The 19,367-nt window shown below is 43.2% G+C and overlaps 1 protein-coding gene across 1 annotated transcript in view; it reads right to left on the reverse strand.

The window, feature by feature from the left end:
* Nucleotides 1-8,763: 8,763 nt before the first annotated feature.
* The window catches only part of IQCK (IQ motif containing K), a 160,433-nt gene continuing 149,829 nt past the window's right edge, over nt 8,764-19,367 (reverse strand). The window contains exon 10 of the mRNA XM_054212933.1: nt 8,764-8,904. Coding sequence (XP_054068908.1) covers nt 8,816-8,904 — 89 coding nt within the window. The 3' untranslated portion in view covers nt 8,764-8,815. The remainder of the gene's footprint in view (nt 8,905-19,367) is intronic.

Genomic DNA, 19,367 nt, shown 5'->3' on the forward strand with positions numbered 1-19,367 from the left:
CTACAAGTAATACAGGAACTATTTGGGTGATGTTAGTAGAGCCATCGTGAGCTGCACCAGCTGATGCATCAATGCACTGCAGTTACGGCTGTAAAACTGCTGAATAAAAGGCTCCAGAGAAAAACGTCCCAGAGCATTACTCAATTATTTCAAAAGTTCCAGTATAAACCAGCACGGCTATTTACACTGGATTTTTGACTGACCAGGTTCTTATCTTTTTGTTAGTTCATTAATGCCAGGGAACAGCTTGGGTGTGACTACCCTGTGTACGCACTACGCTGTTTGGAAAAGCATCTTATGTGCTGCAGATAATGTTGCTCTGTAGCTAGGCTTACTAATAACCAGTTTTGCTTTGTAAAGATATATGAGAACTATAAACAATGATAATACCTGCAGGTTCATATTTTGTTATTTTTCTTACATAGCAAAGCAAACTCAAGCATACGAGTGTATACAAGAGCCAACAAAAAAATGAGGAGCAGAATACAGGAGGCTGCTATGAATCAAATTAATAAATTCATGTAAATCTACACCTACACTGTTGTGCTGATGTATGCAGATTTCTTTTGTTCATTTATGATGCCACCAGGTTACTTGTTGGTATCCACACTAGGGTATCACCCCCAGCAGCATTATCGATTTGATCGCATAGGTGTCGCAATCTAAACACAGGCCGTGGCAGCCATGCTCTGGTTGCACAGACTCCCTTTTGAACTCCTGTCCCAACAATGTCTCCTCATCACAGCACTCTCCCCTTGGATGTTATGACCAGTGCCACCTCCAAGCGTGCCAGCAGCAGAGGCAAGATTCAGCTCTGCCTTGGTGGCAGGAAGGGAATGGCGGGGGGTGTGTGGGGTGAGGTGTCTTGCTGGGAGACCCACAATTTTCAAAGAGTCCGGTCGGAGAGAAGTCGGGATGTGACAGTGGGGATGAGCAAGGGAAGCAAGTGTCGGTGGCGAGGCTGGGAAGGGAGATGCCAGTGGGGATAGGAAGCTGTTGAGAAAGAAGGGCTGGGGGGGGTGAGTGTGATTTTTGAGGGGGGTTGTTGAAGAGTTTGGAAACGAGCAAGGCATAGCCCTTCCCTGTTTCCAGATCCTCTCTTCCTTCCCTACTGTCCTTCCCCCGGCCAGGCAGCGTCTGCCGGCACCTTCTGCGTTGAGGCTGGGTGAAAGGACACAGCCAGGAGGGGACAAAAACCAGAGACTTCTGTTCCTGCTGCCAGGGAGGATGGGGAAAAGGATGAAGCCAGTGCTGCCGGTGCTGGTGCTCCCTGCTCCCCTGGCAGAGGACTGTGGGATCTGGGAGCAGGGCTGAGCTCTTCCCACCCCTCCCTACAGCCCATTCCCCTTAGCCCAAGACGAGGAGAGGTGTCCCCTGCAGCCTGCCAGGCCCGGCTCCTGTTCCTTTGCCCGAGCTTTGGACCAGCTCTGTTCTCAGTTCAATCTCGAAATATTATATTCAGAATTACATAACTGAATTCATGTCTAATTTAGCCTAACCTCATCAATGATTAAACAATTAAACTTATTATTGCTCTTCTATGCAATCCAGGAGGCATCGTAATGAAATAGCGCGTCTGGAAAAAATGGAAACAATTGAGCAGTTGCAGACAGAGGTCCAGGGGAAGGATGAAAACCCAACAAGGGCATTTAATGAGTGTCTGGGTAACCACTTCAAAGAGCTTCACTCTTTCAGGCTTCTCGGCTCCCTTGGCATCTTGCAGACAAGATCATTATTATCACTTACCAAACGCTGGTTGTAAGCGTGAAGTACAAATCAGTGCAAATCTATCAGAGAAGCTGAGGTACTGGATCCTTCCCGTCTGCAGGTAACGGCCACCCCAAAGCTCTGAACTGATGGTGATTTGGGACCTGGGTAGCAGAGAGATGGCCTTTCCTCCAGAGCAGCTCAGCTGTGACCCAACGAAGTCAGTGGAAGGATTCAGCTCTGGGGAGCCACCAGAGCACACCTACATCGCGGCCATCGAGATCTGTACGGGAGCTGAGAATATTCAGTCATAAGGAATTACCAGTGAAAACTTCACCTATGGAGAATGCTTTCCTCCTTTTTCTGCCAGGTTTTCTTGGCGTGCTGTAACTCCCGTCGTTTCTCTCAGGCATTTTGGAGAGTTGGTCATTTAAGGACAAGGAGGAAAAAGCAGTAATGTGCTACTTTGGCAAGGCTCTGAAGCTCACCTTCACTTAAAACCTGCCGATAGTCCAACCAAATACAAGAAAGTTTTCATGAAAATATTGCCAAAATACAAATTGTTGTTTTAAAAGAGCATATCCATGTTAAAAAAAAAAAAGAAAAGATTCAGAATTGCCAATGAAATGTCTACATGAAAGGTAAAACTAACATGTCTTTATCAAATATTGTAGAAATCTGGAGGATGTTGAATTAAAATTCCTGGACCAAAATCCCTCTCTAAATCTGTTAGTCTGGGTAGCATTCAAACCGCAGGCTCTTATCACCAGCTATGATTAGATGCAGCCCAGGCAACAAATATTATTTGCATAGTTGGCATCAACAAAACCTGAACCTTTTCCTCTAGCTCATAGTTAATGCCATCTAAAGCTACTGCAGAGCATAAGGCTACTTCCTCTACACATCTGGTTTGTTTTGGTTAAGTTTCATCCTATTATTTCCCACAGTCACATAGTATAATTATCTGATCTATAATTTACGCTATTATTCGGAGCAGTATAAATAGTTTATTGCTGCAGGAGCACAGTATGTCCAGATAATAGCAATATTTTATTTATCTCTGTTTACGTATGTATTTGGTTATCTAGGTGCTTATTTAGTGTGGAATTATTATAATAGCTGAGAATAAATAGCAACTGAAAAGAAGCAAAAATAAGACTGAAACAAACCACATCCACAATGGTGTCTGCTTTTTCTCTCCCTCTCCTGCCTGCCAAGTACCTTAAAAAGAGAACGTTTTCAGGGCATTTCCAAGCAGCCGTACCCACCTCCACCCTATGAGAGAGCAGACGCGTTGTTCTCATTAGTGGTGTCTCTCACACTTCCAGAAACTGTAACGACTTTGTCTTAACTGGCAGGTCTGAATTGAACCACTTGTATTTTCAGGGTTCTTAAAAGCAAATGAGATCCTTAAGGGTGTCGTTTTTAATCACCAATTTAAATTTCATCATCTTGACAGTGATAAAAAGTGACACCCGAAATTCGAGCAAGAGAGATGGCTTGACAGGTTCCCTTGAGTTAAAAGGAGTTTCATGCAAATAGACGTGTTTACAAGAAGTGAAACAACTTCCTAATTTATTAAAAAGTAACGCGGGTAATTAAACAAAAATTGGAAAATTCTGTTTTGGCTCAGTTTTATCTTAACACAGCAAGAGCATTAACAACCCAGTCTTCTGACACATTATATAGTGGTGGCAGCTTATAAAGCATTTAGCTTTTAATGCAGATTCCAAGTTAAGTGGACTAAATATATGCAGAAAGTAGCAGAAAATTTCAGAAAATTTATGAGACTGATCCTGCATTGCTTGTGCATCATGAGCTTGAGCAGATTCAATTCTGTGTGCAAACATATTATATGAATTGTTCAATCATATTTACTTCGGACTGTATAGAAGGAAAAAGAAAGATTATTCTCTGATAGATGGGAGAAGGAAGACTTAATCAGCACTGATAACTTGCTGTTCGGTTTTCTCATCAACACAAAAAATTAAAATATGTGAATATAAAAATATCTTATTAAAATATTACTGAAAATATTAAAATATGCAGAATATAAACATAATCATAAACACACGATTATGTTACAATCATATAATTTTGCTCAAAAATCACATAACTTTTTCCTTTTACATACGGAAATACTTTCTGAAACCTAATGATACTCATATAGTATATAATGATATTTATAGTAGATAGTAGATATACACACTCATATATATACAGTGTACATATATACTCATGTAATATATAAAGATACTCATATAGCGATGGGTGATTTCAACAAAACTCTTACCCTGCAGCTGCTCAAATTTTGTCAAGTTTTAAGAGAGAGTCTACAGGGTTTTTTTACTTTTACAGTAAAGGAGGAAAAGATCCAACATTTAATGGCAAAGTGTACTGAACATTTTGGAGTTGCTTGCTTAGCCATGGAGTTGGCTGAAATTTTGAGAGATCAACTTATTTTGAAAAAAATCTAAATAGCCAGTAAAGAAATAAAAAAAAAAAAATCATCTCTTTTAAAATCATTTTTCGCTGGGTCTTTTCCCTTCCACATCATTTTCACAAGCTTCCCAAAAAACAATTCACTTGTCTAGCTCTCCAGGTGCTGTAATACATTGTCACAGCTGTAACGGTACCTCATCTTTCATGCCACTATACAACCACCATAAAGATAGCATCCCTTAGTGGGACTGCTGTCATGATGTGATATAAATGATTATAAGGGTTGTTCAGAAAGGAAATTTCAACTCTCACCTTCTCTTCAAGAAAGAAGATAGTTCTGAAAAATGGACTAATATGATTTATGTGCAATTTTATGCATTTGAGTTTCTTTTTTGCATTTCCCTCTGATTTTTCTAATATTAAATTGTGGTGTTACTATAGCCTATGTAATATAAGGTACTTAAAGAACAAATGAGTACCAAAGGGAGCAGTTTTCTGGGACATATATATAGACTTGTGCGGGTAGCCCATCATTACTACAGTTAGCATTACACCGTTCCCATCCCACTAGAATATTCAAGTACAAAGTACTGTAGGCAGCAAAATAGCCGCCCTGCCAGCAGGCCATTAGTTAGCTCATGCCAGACACTACATACATTATTTGTGGCAGGCTTCTACTTTAAGAATGATGATAAAAAAGCTCGTAATGAGAATAAGCCCCAAATGGTCCATCACTAGGAACTGCATGGCTTTTGCAAATACTTTGGTCAGCCAGACTGACGTGCTGGATTAAACCTGACATCAGCTGGACAAAATACTGAGGTCTCGGGCAAAATAACATGATTTATTTAAAGAAAAATAATGTTCAACTTCTCTAATGTCAGAAAGCTTCCGAGCAGAGGACCTCTTTGAACCCAAGGTTGAGAGACTTCACCCCTACGAGCTGCACCTTGGTCTGTGAGTGGATAATTCAAATTGTTCTTACCTGTAGCCTGGGCATACCCAGGAGCCCCAGCCATGAGCAAATCCTTTGTGCAGTAGGTTCTACAGAAATACACAGAGGGCAGAGGGACCCGAGTCAGTTCTGCCTGGATTCACCCAAAAAACCAGAAATGTTGGTGCAAAACCATCACAGTAAAAATGAATTATTTAGCTTGGGAAGTTGTCTGATTGCATCCATAAAGTCACACACACATATGCACTGTGCACAAAAATGCACAAGCACACATGTTGAAACCCAAAATCTAAAATTGTCAATATAGAAGATGGGGCAGGGAAGTGAATTATAGGCTCTTAAAATGGTTACGGGGACATGTTCTATTATAGAAAACTGAGCATGTGTAGAAAAGCAAAACCTGAGCTTCACACTTAAAAGATTTTTTCAGTTGCTTGAGCTGAGCTCAGCCCCTGCACAGAACAATGGTGTTCAGACTGCAGCAACAACTGCCACACAATTGATGGGCTCAAGAATAACAAGCTGACGAGCGGATTTGGCATCCCCACAGCTGGAGCCCGAAGATTTATTGCGCTGGAGTGGTGCACGTCAGTTGTCTTTATCACTGGAGTCCCACAGCAGATTTATACATGATGACGTTAATTGAAAAGGAATAAAGCCGCACATTCTCCTAACGACTGGGGCTCACTCAGCATCTCACTGGCCGGCTGACTGGCAGCCCAGCAGCCACCCCTCTCTCATCGGGGGCAAGCACCTGGCAATAAGAATAGCCCTACAGAGAAAGGGGGTCACAGCTGGGCTCTTTGGTGAAGGATGCTCTAACCCAAATAGCCAGCTATTTCCAAGGAATCTATTAATCTTCCAGAGCTCTAACGCAGAGTCATTAAACGCATCCCTGTCCTTGCTTCTTGTGACCCAAATGGTTAATAATGTCTTCTTTATACGCCTAAGAGAAGATGGGCTTCTTCCTTGTAATTCAGACTAATGTTTACTCTTTAGAGAAATAGGAGAGCCCTTCCCCTGCTTTACAGCAGTCCTTTTTTCTGTAACATAACCTGGCTCTGGTCCGGTTGTTTGAGCCTTCCCACTGCCATTTCCATCACTATCAGTGAGCCACTCCATGCGTTTTATTTTCTGGCTCGTTTGCTAAGTTTGTGGTAGGCACTGACTGCTAGAAAGAAAACCCTAAACCCAAGCAGAGTAGAGTAAATAACCAGCAAACTTTTCTTTGTCCTGCATGTTCAAGAATAAGCGGGAACTGTGCTTGATGATCTTTCACAAAGGCCAGGGCTTCAGCAGGATCACATAAAATCAGCATAAAATACAATTTCAGCCTTGGAAATGGGCGAAAACTTTGGTCTGTGCTCTGTCATTGAGTTAATCCTGTCCTTAACTAGGGACTCCAGCAAGGCGACATTAGGAAGCATCTCTGCAGAGGTGGCCCCAAAGGAGGGCTCTGGGTTCCTGTTCCCCCCACACCACCACTGCCTGGCCAGGGAAGCAGGTCCCCGGGGTGGGACACGCCGGCCTCACTCTGTTCCCTTCGAAGCTGCAGAGATTCGTCTGGCAGCAGAGTCAAGGCAGCTCCGTCACTGCTGAAAATCCCACCGGAAAGCCCCGGTTCGGGACCTGTCTGGCTCAGGGGTGGGCTCACAGGCTCTCCTGGAAGAAGCTGCTTTCCTGAACTCCTCTGCAAATTCATGACTTCAAGGGTAAGCAGCTGCTCACAGCTTCTGAGAGGTTTTTCAGGGTTATTGTGTCCTGATGGACACCTGCAAGTCCTGCCACTGACTCAGCCTTCCTCCCCCGGCGCTGGGACGGGCTCCCCGCAGAGAGGAACAGCAAACGCCATCCCAGGCAAAGGTAGTTTTATTAAAGAGAGAAACCTTATTTCTTCTCCAGATCTTACTGGCTTTTTGTTGTTTCCATTAACTTTTATGAGTTTAATAAACATGCCCGATTTTAAAAAATAAAGTATTTTCCCGGCCTTGGAAATTGGATTTTCCATCTAGTCCAAATGCAGCAGCCGTTTTTAAACTGCTCACCAAGAGAATTCACTGAAACAACACTTTGGAGTATTTTGTATTATTTCACTGTAACACATAGATAACCTGGAATATAGCCATTAAGTTAATTGTGTTCATTGTTGTATAAACCCGGTGAAAGAGCGAAAATAGCAGAGTAAAAACATCTTTCCCTGTGTGATGACTTTACTTAAAGTCTTTTCTGCCCAGATGCTCATTGGCCAAATCTTAAACATAGTGACTCCATTTGTTAATGCATTAAATCTCTTTTGTGATGGTAAAAGTCAGACTTAAAAATTGCAAGACTAATGCAGTGACTTGATGAGTCTTTACATAAAATCAGCTGGAAGCGTTAATGGCGCCCCTGTCTCAGAAACATGGAAATGATGGCAAAGAAAAGATTTCATGCCCAGATATAATCTAGTTTCCCTTCCAGTTTTCCTTCAGAGCTCACCAATCTCACAATTACTGGAGCACAGTAGTAGTTCAAAGTCACCTTTGTTAAACCAGCCAAGCTTCAATATACGCATGTCCCTGCAGCCCCAGTTCTGCACCAACGTCTGGCCGAATTAAAATAGGCGTGAACCCTTCCGAAAACTTGAAAGGTCTTTGCAAGGACTAAAAGTGTTACTGGATTACGAGTAAGATGGCAGTTGAGAAAAATATCAAGCTAATTTAAGGATTGCAGGACCTGAAAGGCAGTCCACTTGTCCAGAGGGCTCTAGAAAATGAGGTCAGATACAGCACATTGAATAATTACTCACGCTGGGGTAAATGAAGACATGAATATTGGGTCACTATTAAAAGGCAACTTCACTGACTTTTAATAGGTCCAGAAGTGAAATAGGAAGTTACTAAAAACCTGCATTCCCTTTTGCAAATGCAGTACATATTTAAATACCTTTCCAGTAATCCCAGAATTATCATTTAGGAATACCTGGATTTTTATTTAGCCTCTGTGAAATCCTACTTTATCCAGCCTATTCCAAAACAAACCTATTCATTTTACAGCTACTGCAAGCCCCAAGAAAAATAACACCGAGTCTTTGATAGAAATTGAGCTGCCTTTGCCAACGATTCCCATACTGCTGCACTGGGGTAAGTTGTAATGAGACATGGGCAGTGAGATGAAGGCCTTCCCCTCACCTCAGCTCATGTTCAAATTATTATTATTATAAAATCATTTTCCAGCAAAACCATATTTATTTGGCCCAGGCCCTAGGGCAAAAATTCTCTATCTGATGTTTAAATAATGACAACCAATTTGCAGGATACTGGTAATCTTAGATCAATTGCCCACAAGCTGTTTAAAAAAATATTAAAAACCCTTCCCTGCACACTACTCAGCAGAATGTGAGCGGGCTGCAAAGCAGCGGGAAAACTGCAGAGCAGGGAGAAAATGGAGAATCAGACCAACAGGCTTTATGACATTGTGCTGCAATCCAGAAGAAAAAGCTATTTTAAAGTCTACTTCCAATGAAAACATTTGTCTTTACACCTGTAAGCTGTACACAGTAACTAGCTTTCTCCCGCTATATTCTTCCTTTGTTTTTTTTTTCTCTTCTGGATGAAATGTTCGGGTTTCAGCTCAGCAGGAACACATCTCCCTTCAATCCAATTCTTCAGTAAAACAGGGCACGGAGTGGGAAAAGTGGCTCTGAAGAGGACTCCCTTTGAGGCAACGGGATCAGCAACAGCCATACCTCCAGTGATCAGGCCAAGGCAGCACCGGTAGGTCTGTGAGGTGGGACACGATTGACTGCATAGGAGACGATCCTGCACAAGACAAAAAAAAAAACCCCAGGAGGTCAAGAGATGCTGCTCCGAGTCCCGGCTGCACCCACCCAGAGTGGCCAACCTCCACCTGCCCCGCAGGTGCTGCCTCCCACAGGGAGGGAGGACCTCAGCTCTGCCCTGCGCACGCCCAACAGCGGGCAGCACCAGCAGCACCTGAAGCTCTTGAAGAAATAACAGTAATCTTTTCCCAGAACTGTAAAACTGTCCGTCAGAGTTCTACCGCAGAGACAAAATTCCCCATAAAAATCTATACGGCACCCAAGTCATCTCTACAGAGCCCTCTTCTCTTCAAGCTCATTCCGGTTTACAGGCTGTGTACTTACAGATGAAAAAAAAAAAAGAGCACAGTAATTTGGTTTTGCCTCATAAGCAAGAGTTAGTTACAGAAATACTTGGTATTTTTAGTACAATTTGGGATATTGTAACTGGGCTCCACAAAATATCACATTTTCTAACTTCTGTTTCTCAGTGTTAAGATTAACTCTGTCCTTCACACTTGCTGTACGTTTCTGTGGCCTTTCTGAATCCTTTGGAAACTGGAAACTTTGGGGTATTTCTTTCTTATCACGCCCAATCAACTTAAGGTTCTGAATTTCAAAATATTCTGGTAACAAACACATCACACCTTATTCTCAATAGGTGAAGACAAGCGGCATTATACAACTGCTCTTGCTGTCACCTGCCTACACACCGGGCTCACAAGAGCCTTCTATCATAAACCCACCTTTAAAGGACTTGATCAGACCTCAGCTGCAAGGAAGAAAATTCGAAACAAAGCCGCTGACTTCAGTGATATTTCAGTGACTGAGCGTGAGCAAGATGCGAGTGTGGAGCCGCCTCCTTTTGATGGCCCACAGCTTCCTTCCATCACTAGCAAGTACGACATGGGCAAGGTGGCCTCTGCAAAGCTTTTTTTCTTCCCGCTGCACATCCCAGCCGAAGTCGGACGTTTTACTTGGGGAATATGAAAGCCCCAAGCACAGAACTGCAGGGTCCCTTCCAGCAATAATTCAGCCTCGCTGGAGACAGCCAACTTAATGCAATCTTAATGTGATAAACTGCCAACTTGATTGGATTCAATGAGATGTAAATTATTAGATTCAATAAGTACACAGAGACCATTTCACCTTACATTCTGCTCAGGAGGATTCTGCCTCCAGTCTCTTCATCATTCCTGTTAATTACATGCAATGCATCACAGAGATGGGAACGGTTTGGGACTTAAGTTGTCCTCTGACTCCTCACAAGGCACCACAGCGTTCCCTTCTGCACTGACATGTCTTTTATTGACAAAGAACTTTCTTCAGAATAGCTGCAGTCACTAATGGACACAGGTTGGTCTTCAGCATGGTCAAATTTGAACTAAAAAAGCTATTCATCCAGATTTCTGCAAAATTCCCATATGCTTAAGCCAGAGAATGTCTTCTCATATGGATTCATTTTTAGTAACTAAAAACTTTGCGGCAACAAGTAGGCCTTTATAGCTTCTCATTCACTGAAAGCTCCTTTAAAATCTGTTATGCTGAACACAGAAATCAGTGCTACCATCCCAAAAAAATGGGGAAAAAATATGGGACGCTATGAAAATATGTACAAAGATATTCACAAAAATATGAGTCCAAACCAGTGTCTCTGAGCTTGTAAAACTCAAGTGGGATTTGCATTCCCCTGTGGTTTGTAAACATTTCAAAAAGATCTTTTCTTATAACCTTTTTCAGATTCTGACTCAGACAAGTGATGTTTCTTAATTTTATTTAGCTGCTGTATTTCTAATCAGAAAAAAGCACTGGTCTACACTTTGTGCACTCTGCGACGCTCACCTTCTCTTCACCTTAAATTTCCCCTGTCTGACAGTTGGCAGGTTTTTTACCACCCAACCTCCTCACACAGTATTTTCAGACGTTTCCAATTTAACATGACGTAATTCATAACTACCACCCTCTTTGACAATTAATCTTTGCTGTGATGAAGACACACTTCCACTTTACAGATGTTGCTTTTTTTCATGGAATAAGTTCCACAGGCTTTCTTCTGTGATATATAGTCCTTCATTTTAAAAGCCTTTGAGAAAATAACTTGAAATATGTAACGCATAATCTCTTAGTCCTATCATGAACATCATACTGTACTGCTTAGCAGAGGCTGGAGGTATTCTTCCACTTCAGGCATCTCTGGAAGGAATTCTTTAAGCAAAACACTCCTACTTGAATTTGCTCAACAGTCTTATACTGAATAGTGCTCTGTCAAAATCAAAATTCGGATTGTTTTCAAAGGATTTGTTTAAGAGTTCAAAACCAAATCAGAACAGTTAATTTCAGACTCCCCATCTCATGTTGAATTTTTCATTTTGCCTTAGAGGAGTGTTTCAGTTCCTTACAGGATCCAATCCTAAGCGATGTTAAGAAACGTTCCCTTAAATTCCCCAAACAGAGCCACTCACTATGACATTCTTTATGTCCTCTATGATGTTATTACATTTCTACGACAAATGGTAACCAAAGAATTACCTAGGCGGAACACATCTCCTGGGAGAACATCTAGTGAACAGAGCAAGGGATTTCCAGTTCACCTATAACTCCAGAGCTCTCAGAGAAGCAGCGCAAAGCCGAAGCAAGCCCTGCTGCTAGCCTGCAGCCACCAGCCCCCTTGCGCCGATATTAGAGCTCCTCATTTTCCTAGGTTAATTTTCTCCTGGCTCGGCGAGGATCAGAGCTGGTCAGGGGCTGCCATCACTGAAGCCAGTTTGTCAGAGCCCAGCTGACACCACACCAGGGACTACAACAGCATCACAGCTGCCATGGACTAGCCCTGCAAACGTTTCCCAGCCTGCTGAGAAGGTGGATTTGTCTCTTCCATCTGCTAAGAATCCAGTTTAGGTGCGAGAGGTGGCTGCTGGGTTGATCATCTGGCCCTAGATGACTGGAGTATCACATATGGGCCTTCTCATGGGGTCTTCAAATTTAAGGCACTGATGCCTCACACTTTGAAGTTACCATCTCTTTTTCTCCTCTTTCAACTTAACACTGAGTTTTTGGACATTTTAATGTGCAGTTGCTAAGCAGTGGCATGGCTAAGAAGTCAGTAATATCAACGGTACCTTTAAAATGACACTTCTGAGCACGTAAGAGCTTCTCACGCTGCTCTTTCTGCTCAGGTAGAACTGAGTTTCACACTCCCTGAAATTCTCAAAAAAGGCAACCTGCTGGCTGGCTGGCTTCGTCGGCATTCGTCATCTCATTTATTTTCTTGTACTCACACAGACAGGTGAGTTATTTTGAGCTTATTACCAATAAATAATGAGCTATTGCATCCCAGATTAGAAAATCCCTTTGGGATCCAAAGCCACAAATGCTGCGGTATGGACATACAGATAATTAGGGACTTGCTCAATGCAAAATCCACTGAAATCAACAGACGAGAGAGGAGGAGGTATAATGAGTAATTGCTGCCCAAGAATACAGGTGCAACTTCTGCAGGGAACTCGTTGAAGTGCCTCTAAAATATTTGTGGTATTGGATTTGGGAAAAGAAGGCACAAAACCAAGGAAGAGATTGGGAAATGTCTTCAGCTCTCAACCAGGACCTCTACAGTCATCATCTCATCCGATGGTGAAAGAGAATGTGAACCTCTTGAGGACAACCTGGTTTGGGGAAGGGGTAGGGAGCATTTTGGGGTGTGAGGTAGCTTCAGAGAGAAGTAAAGCCTGAGTGGGCCTTTAGCAGGCAGTATCTTTACAGGTTTTGCTTCCAGAAAATTAAATTCTTCTCCCGCGCTGTGTATTTCCTTCCTGACTCCATGCTGCCATGTGCTATTCCAAAAGGTCAGGTAGAAGCATTAGAGCATCGTTTTCGCACAAATTGTCAATAGTCGGTCTTAGAAACCCAAAAGGAAGGCATAAAGCTCATTCTGCTACATTAATACGAATAGGGACTTTTATTTCCCATTGACTTATGTGTACTTAGCCGTATTATCACCCGGTGTCAATGCGTAGCCCAAAGGATAAGATTTGAGCCCGGCTTTAATTAGTTTACTATAATGAGGTAAACCACATTTCACCTTTCCGAGGAAGTCATTATTTGCACTCTTCCTGCTTTTCAGTACTTGCATCACCTTCTTCATTTGCAGTGGGGGTGAAGCTACTGCCTAGTTTATTCAGAAACACAGCAGAACCAGCATATACAGAAAGGATGAGGAAACGCTCCTGAAAACGACACGACGGACCACAGGTAAGCAAAGGTTCAAATCCAGTGACAAGACAAACTGCTTTTAAGACATGTCACCTCATTAGTGTCCAGCTTTAGCAGTGAAGAGGCCAGTCAGCTGTTCTCTGATCCTTCAGCCGTGGCCTCCTGTGTCCCTGATGCACTCTGCATATTGAACTCGACATAACCGCTTCCAGCCCAGGCGACACAAGCCCCGGCACAGCGAGCTCTGCGCCACACGGAGAGGCTGGTGGGGATGCTCCTGGGGCAGAGCTCATCCAGCTCCGCGCTGCAAGGATGCAGCACCCCGGGGACGGGGCTCAGGTGGACGGGACCAGATTAACACCGGAGCTCTACTGGCCTGGGAGGAACGCAGCCGGGCTGGAAGGAAGAGTGAAACGGGTCTACGGTAGAGCTGGTGAAAACTAAATTAACAAAAATATTGCCTTTGAAGTTGTTTCCACTTCACAGCGGAATGAGACAGGGCAGTTTCCCATACCCAGGAATTCTTCACCAAGCTGTTTTTTACAGTAGGATCCAGAGTACAGGAATATGTTCCCTCTTGTGAATGCAATAACATGAAGAATCCTCAGGCTGGGGCTCCTCCCCATCTCTTTCCCTTAACTCAGCTTACAGAATTTAAAACCAAAATAAAATAATAAACTCATACCTTCAAAAAATATTTGTATATCAATTAATATAGGACATTCAAGGGAGCTAGGGATGAAGTCTGCTAAGGAGAAGTTTGCAGTTTCACAGAAGAACAGGCAAATAAAATATTTATTTTTAAAAAGGAAGCATCTCTTTTTCAAAGTGGTTTAGACCTTGCTTTCACGCAATGCTAGTCCCTGCAGGTGCTAAAACGGAGCAGCTCCTGCTCTCAGGGGAGCAAAGAGACCGTGGCTGCTTTATTAATTGGGATTTTTGTCTCCATATGAAATAAGGGTCCATTTTCAGAAAGTATTCATGGGGGACTATTGCCTAAGTGATTCTGAAAATCCCAGTTGTCAGTCTCCTCTATGGACACCTAAATATCTTTGAAAATTTTCCTCTAAGCAAAAGTTGAGTAAGATCCCCTCTGGCTCAGTATACTCTAAATAAGCTGTTCGTGGAGATTTGCATATTATTTTTTTTTTAGAAAATGTATTGCTGCTGCAAAAATTTATCTCAGGTATTAAAACCACCTCAGCTATAAAAAAGGATAATATTAAACAAGAAAGAGTCATGAAATAAGAATGATCAAATACTTCCAAGCCTTATCATCAATAAAACTGTAAAGTTAGCCACACCAGTTCACTTCAGGGCATCCGCTCACATTTAATTGAATGATTGTTTTAATTTTTCATTGTTTAAAACCACTCAACCACTTATCAAAAGCCAGTGCTGCTCTTAGAGCCGAACATAAAATCTTCTCGCTCAGCTCCACTGAAAAGTCCGCATTTTTTTAGGAATCCTGGACCCTGTGAGAGCTGCAGGAATACAACGGTCAGCCCAGACCCTGAGGTCTCCCAGGCAGAATTCCCTAAGGGGGATCAGGTCCTCAGACACCTCCTTGGGACCACTGCTTGCTTTTATCAGAGGAGAGCAGGGTGCTAGTTCCTCACCCAAACTTTCAAGAGGCTGTTTTCCTCTCAGGCCTTTTCCTCCTTTAAGGAATCTCAGAGGTTCAACTTTTCATGAAATAATGTAGACAAAGGATAGGTGTCCTTCTCCAAACAGCTTTGCTACATGGATCATTTTCTCTGGGGTCAGATGTTTCTGGAAAGCCTGGGATAACAGTTAAAGCAACATGTGCCACTATTGGTACTGGAAACATACCCACTATCTCGTTAATACAAATGATGCCACCACTCGACACCTATGAGGTCTGAAGTCCTCGGCTCATACTGGGCACTCTACAAAGAGAAAACTGACCATCCCTGGCCCAAAGACCTTCCACTCCATAAAATCGTAGCAAAAAGGAAAAGAAAAGCTTTTCCTACACACAACTAATACCACAGATGTCCCCTCTTCTACTAGCTGGCCAGATTAGGCAAGGTAGATGCCATCACAGAGGAGCTGTCAGAGCCACACAGCGCCGTGGTCTCTCCCCTGCCACAAAGCGAGGAGCTCCGGCTGGGCTGCAGGAAGGGGGCACAGTCCTGCTCCCCGCCCCTGTCCCCCAACTCTCAATATAACCCTGGCTAAAGCCTGCAGGGGCTGACAGCCCACGGGACACCACAGGAGGAGCAGCAAGAAACAGCAGTTGGAAGAGGAGTCGGATACTCAAATCAGCATCGCTGGGCTTAACAAAGTGATTCAATGTAACCTCAAAACTTTGTTTGAACCAAGGCTTAGAGGTGTATTTTAATGCCCTGCTGATCATGCCCAGGACGGTGAGGCGTGCAGGTGAGCTCAGTTTGTGGCAAGACAAGAAAGCCAAAGGAAAGGAAGTCCATAACATTTGTACACGTGCCAAAAAAAGCTTCTGCTGTCTTTAAAAAAGAGGCGGCGAGATTCTGAGGAGCACTGGATTTTTCTCCATTGGTACTAGGGCACAAACCAGTGTAGCATGTTTAGGGTCCAGCCTCAATTTATTTTTCCAGGGCAGCTTTGCCTGCAGCATTCATCCCCAACAGACCAAAAGCTTGCCAGCCAGATCTCCAAATTAAGAGTTGTGCATATAATGGGTGGATAATTTGTCAAATCAAAATGTCTGCACCTTCCAATTTTTTTTAATCACCCCCTATTGATTCGTTTATCTTCTCTGTTTAATTTACTTTTTTTAATAACAGCTCAATTCTGGAATGTAAACACCATGTCAAAGCAAAAGCTAGAATGCTTGAGAAAAATAATTCAGCTTCTCCAAAGCAAACGTCTCCAGTTTCCCTCCTGAAGTATTTGCTGAATATCATCTGAATTCACAGGAAGCTTCAGATCTGCTGAAACGGCCATTGCTGGGTTTGGGTCTTTTTTTAAATAATAAAACTTAGCATTCACTGAAAGCAACTTCCCATTATGAGATTGGCTCTGTTGTGAGATGGATTCTAAAATAATGAGATGTTAAACAACAGACGTTGGACTCTCTAGTTGGCTGGACTGTGAGCCTTTCCTAGTCCCTCAGCTCATCTGTGCAAGCTAATCTTTGCAGCTCTGCAGTACAGAAACTTATTTTTCCTTTTAAATGAAACTGAGAATCTTACGTAATTGAATGACTCCAGCATCAAATATTGTGATACAATCTCAATTTGGAAGACTTGCAATTGCAGATGTCTTAGGGCTAAAACCCGTCATTTCCCTGAGTCTGGGCTGAATGTGTAGAATTACTGTGGGCTTTCCTCGGTACAGCAGATGGTGCAGGCTCCAGAGAATCAGTTCCAGGCCCCTGATTCTCCTTCCTATCCATGCCCTGTACTACATTTAATAGTCCGCTATTTCGCCACTGGCAAGGAAACTACCAAGGATATATAGAGAGGAAATGGATTCTCTCATGCCACGTTCCCATGCATGAAACTCACCTTATACTCAGCAAAGACATGAGCAGAAATGCAAGGGCCACATTCTGATGGAGATACTCCCCGCAGCCGTCCTTCTATCACAGAAACGTGCTAGGGTCAAAAAATTAGACGCTTGCCCTTCCCCATCCCTGTATGGCACAGACATATTGGAATCGCGGGCGACAGCCCACCTGAGATGACAGCAGGGGCGGAGAGGCCCCCAAATTACACCAGACGGATGGCAAAATTGAGGCGAGCTGCAAATTCATAAAATTATGAAATCCCTAGGGCCCAGTGCAAGGCTAATTGTCTACATTAAGTCTTCGAGTGCAATTACCAGCACTAATGGTTGCAGGGACAGATTCCAAAAAAATGCTATTTAAAACTTTCAGAACTAGAGGGTTTGGGATAATGCTAAAGCCAAGTAGATATTCTCTAGAAAAGAAGAAAACAAAATTGTGATTACGACTGGCCATGCTCACTTGGTATTTTAAATTAAGTGAATGTTATACCAGGACACGCAACCTTGAGAAGGAACAATCTGGATTTTTTTTGCAAATGCTGTTGGTGGTTGATATCCAGACATTGGTCATTAGATCTAGTTTTATTGCAGCCATAAAAGAAGTGAGTCAACAGCTTAGTCACATCAGGCAGGATATGCTTCAAGCACAGCCTGAATGAAAGAATAAAGTTAAACACTGAGAAATACAAGGTAATTAAAAAAAAGAACCCTAACATCTTCCCCCCTAAAACAGCAAGAGGTAATATACAGGATAGTATTCGAGTAAGTCTGCACAGCACACTGGGAGGGAGCGGGGCATGGATTTAAAGGAAATAAACTGGACATATCAGCATGTATATCAGGATGGCAGTTTGTAAGCTATCGCTACCAACAGGACTTCTGGCTTTCCAGAGTATCGGGTATCTTCACCTTGTAAAAGAAGTGCAAAGAAAGATATGGAATCTGGTTCTTGTCCTACATCAGCATAAGATCGGCTGCCTGTTGACTCCATTTGTGCACGTTATTAATTACTCAAGGCAGACACTGACGGTGTGAAGGCTGTAGGATGAATAAAAGAAACAGGTCAGCAGGCTCTGCTAACTTCAACATACCACGTGAGTATGGAGTGACCTTTCAAGAGGGATCCAGAAGAGAGTCTGATGGATGCCTCAGAGCATTACTTATTTATTTTAAATTGAACAAGTAGCTGCTAAACACTGTGCCCGCAGAAAGAGAAAAGAAAGATACGGTGGGTGGGATGGGGAGAGAGCAAGGAAGGAAATCTTTGCAGGTAAGTCAAAAAGATTGTGTCACTGCAGGACTAGAAGTAAGTCTCTCACAGACAGCACGGCAGATTTATGCCCCTCTAGGCTTGGCTCCAGGAGGCTGGAAAGTTGGAGTGAGCTTTTTAGAAGGTCATTTTATTTCAATGTGGGTACATGGCTAAGACTCAACACTGAAGGAGCTTAATGGCACTATATTCTTGAGGGAAACATTAAATATATAGACACAGTCACATATGCCCTCCTATCTGATGGCAAGAACTAGCATTTTCTATTCCAATAGAAAATGTGAATGGGATTAGTGTTTTGTGAGTAATACATTGAGGAGCACCTCCCACGGTAGGTAGGGAGGGAGCCAGGAGACACTGGGTCTACTCTTGAACCCCTGAGGGCCACCGAAGGTATGGACATTGCCGACGTTACTGTAGGCAACTAACAAGATCTCTGCACATCTGGTTTGTGCCGCATGCAAATAATGACATTAATTTATCCTTTGGGATCCACAGATGAAAGGGATGATATATTTGTACGTGAGAAGGATTAATATGAGGAAAAGTGAATATGACACCAGAGGGCAGTGAATGAAATGGGCTGGGTTTTGTTTGTAAGAAACAAGTTACAAGGACACAACAACTAAACCAGCTACACACGTGTGCTTACAGACACATCCCATGGCCTGACTCACTGATGGTTTATATCAGTTTGGTGCTGGAATGGCTTGGTGAGAGTGAGCAGAGCTGAGCTGATATAAAATTGCTTTAAGGAAGTGCCTAGTCGGGGCTGTTGTGTTGGGAACTGAAGACACGTGAGACCTAGGGGAGAAGCCTTCACCTAAACACACACAAAGCCAAAAGCTTCCAGCAGAGGGAAAGCCTCCTCAGATACCCACTACACGATACCTCAGTCATCTAGCCAGGGACCCATGTGAAACAGTCTTAATTCTCACAGATCCTTGGCCAAACTCAGAGGACAACCATCTCCCCCCAGGGCCAGAGGCATTCCCTTGGCCTGCCCTGCTGGGACAGACCATCACCAAGCTTGTCCCTCTGCAAGGGAGGAGCAGGCAGGGCTGTGGGACACACCGTCATCAACCCCAATGGCTGTTCTGCATCTGGATTCTGTTTGTGTCTGTGGGGCACAATGACTACAATCACTGCTCCACCTCTCCAGTCCTCCCCTGCTGTCAAAGCATCCTCCATCCAAGGGAATATCCTTCCTATGGACTGGGAGAAGGTGGGGGCTGCTGCTGCAGCTCTGCTGCATTACTCTGCTTTGTCCTCAGAGTGCAACTACCCGAAACATAGAGTCATAAGACACAATTTACAATCCCTGCAGCTTTTCGGCATCCCAGTGTATTGGCTTACAGATAGAATTCGTAGTAGGATGCCGCAGACAGGCAGAGCACTCTAATTACAGATTTACATTAAGAGGAAGGTTTAAAAGCTAATAGGACATCATTAGAATAATGATCCCTAGATGT

The sequence above is a fragment of the Rissa tridactyla genome, chromosome 8 (genome assembly GCF_028500815.1).
Source record: "Rissa tridactyla isolate bRisTri1 chromosome 8, bRisTri1.patW.cur.20221130, whole genome shotgun sequence".
NCBI lineage: Eukaryota > Metazoa > Chordata > Aves > Charadriiformes > Laridae > Rissa > Rissa tridactyla.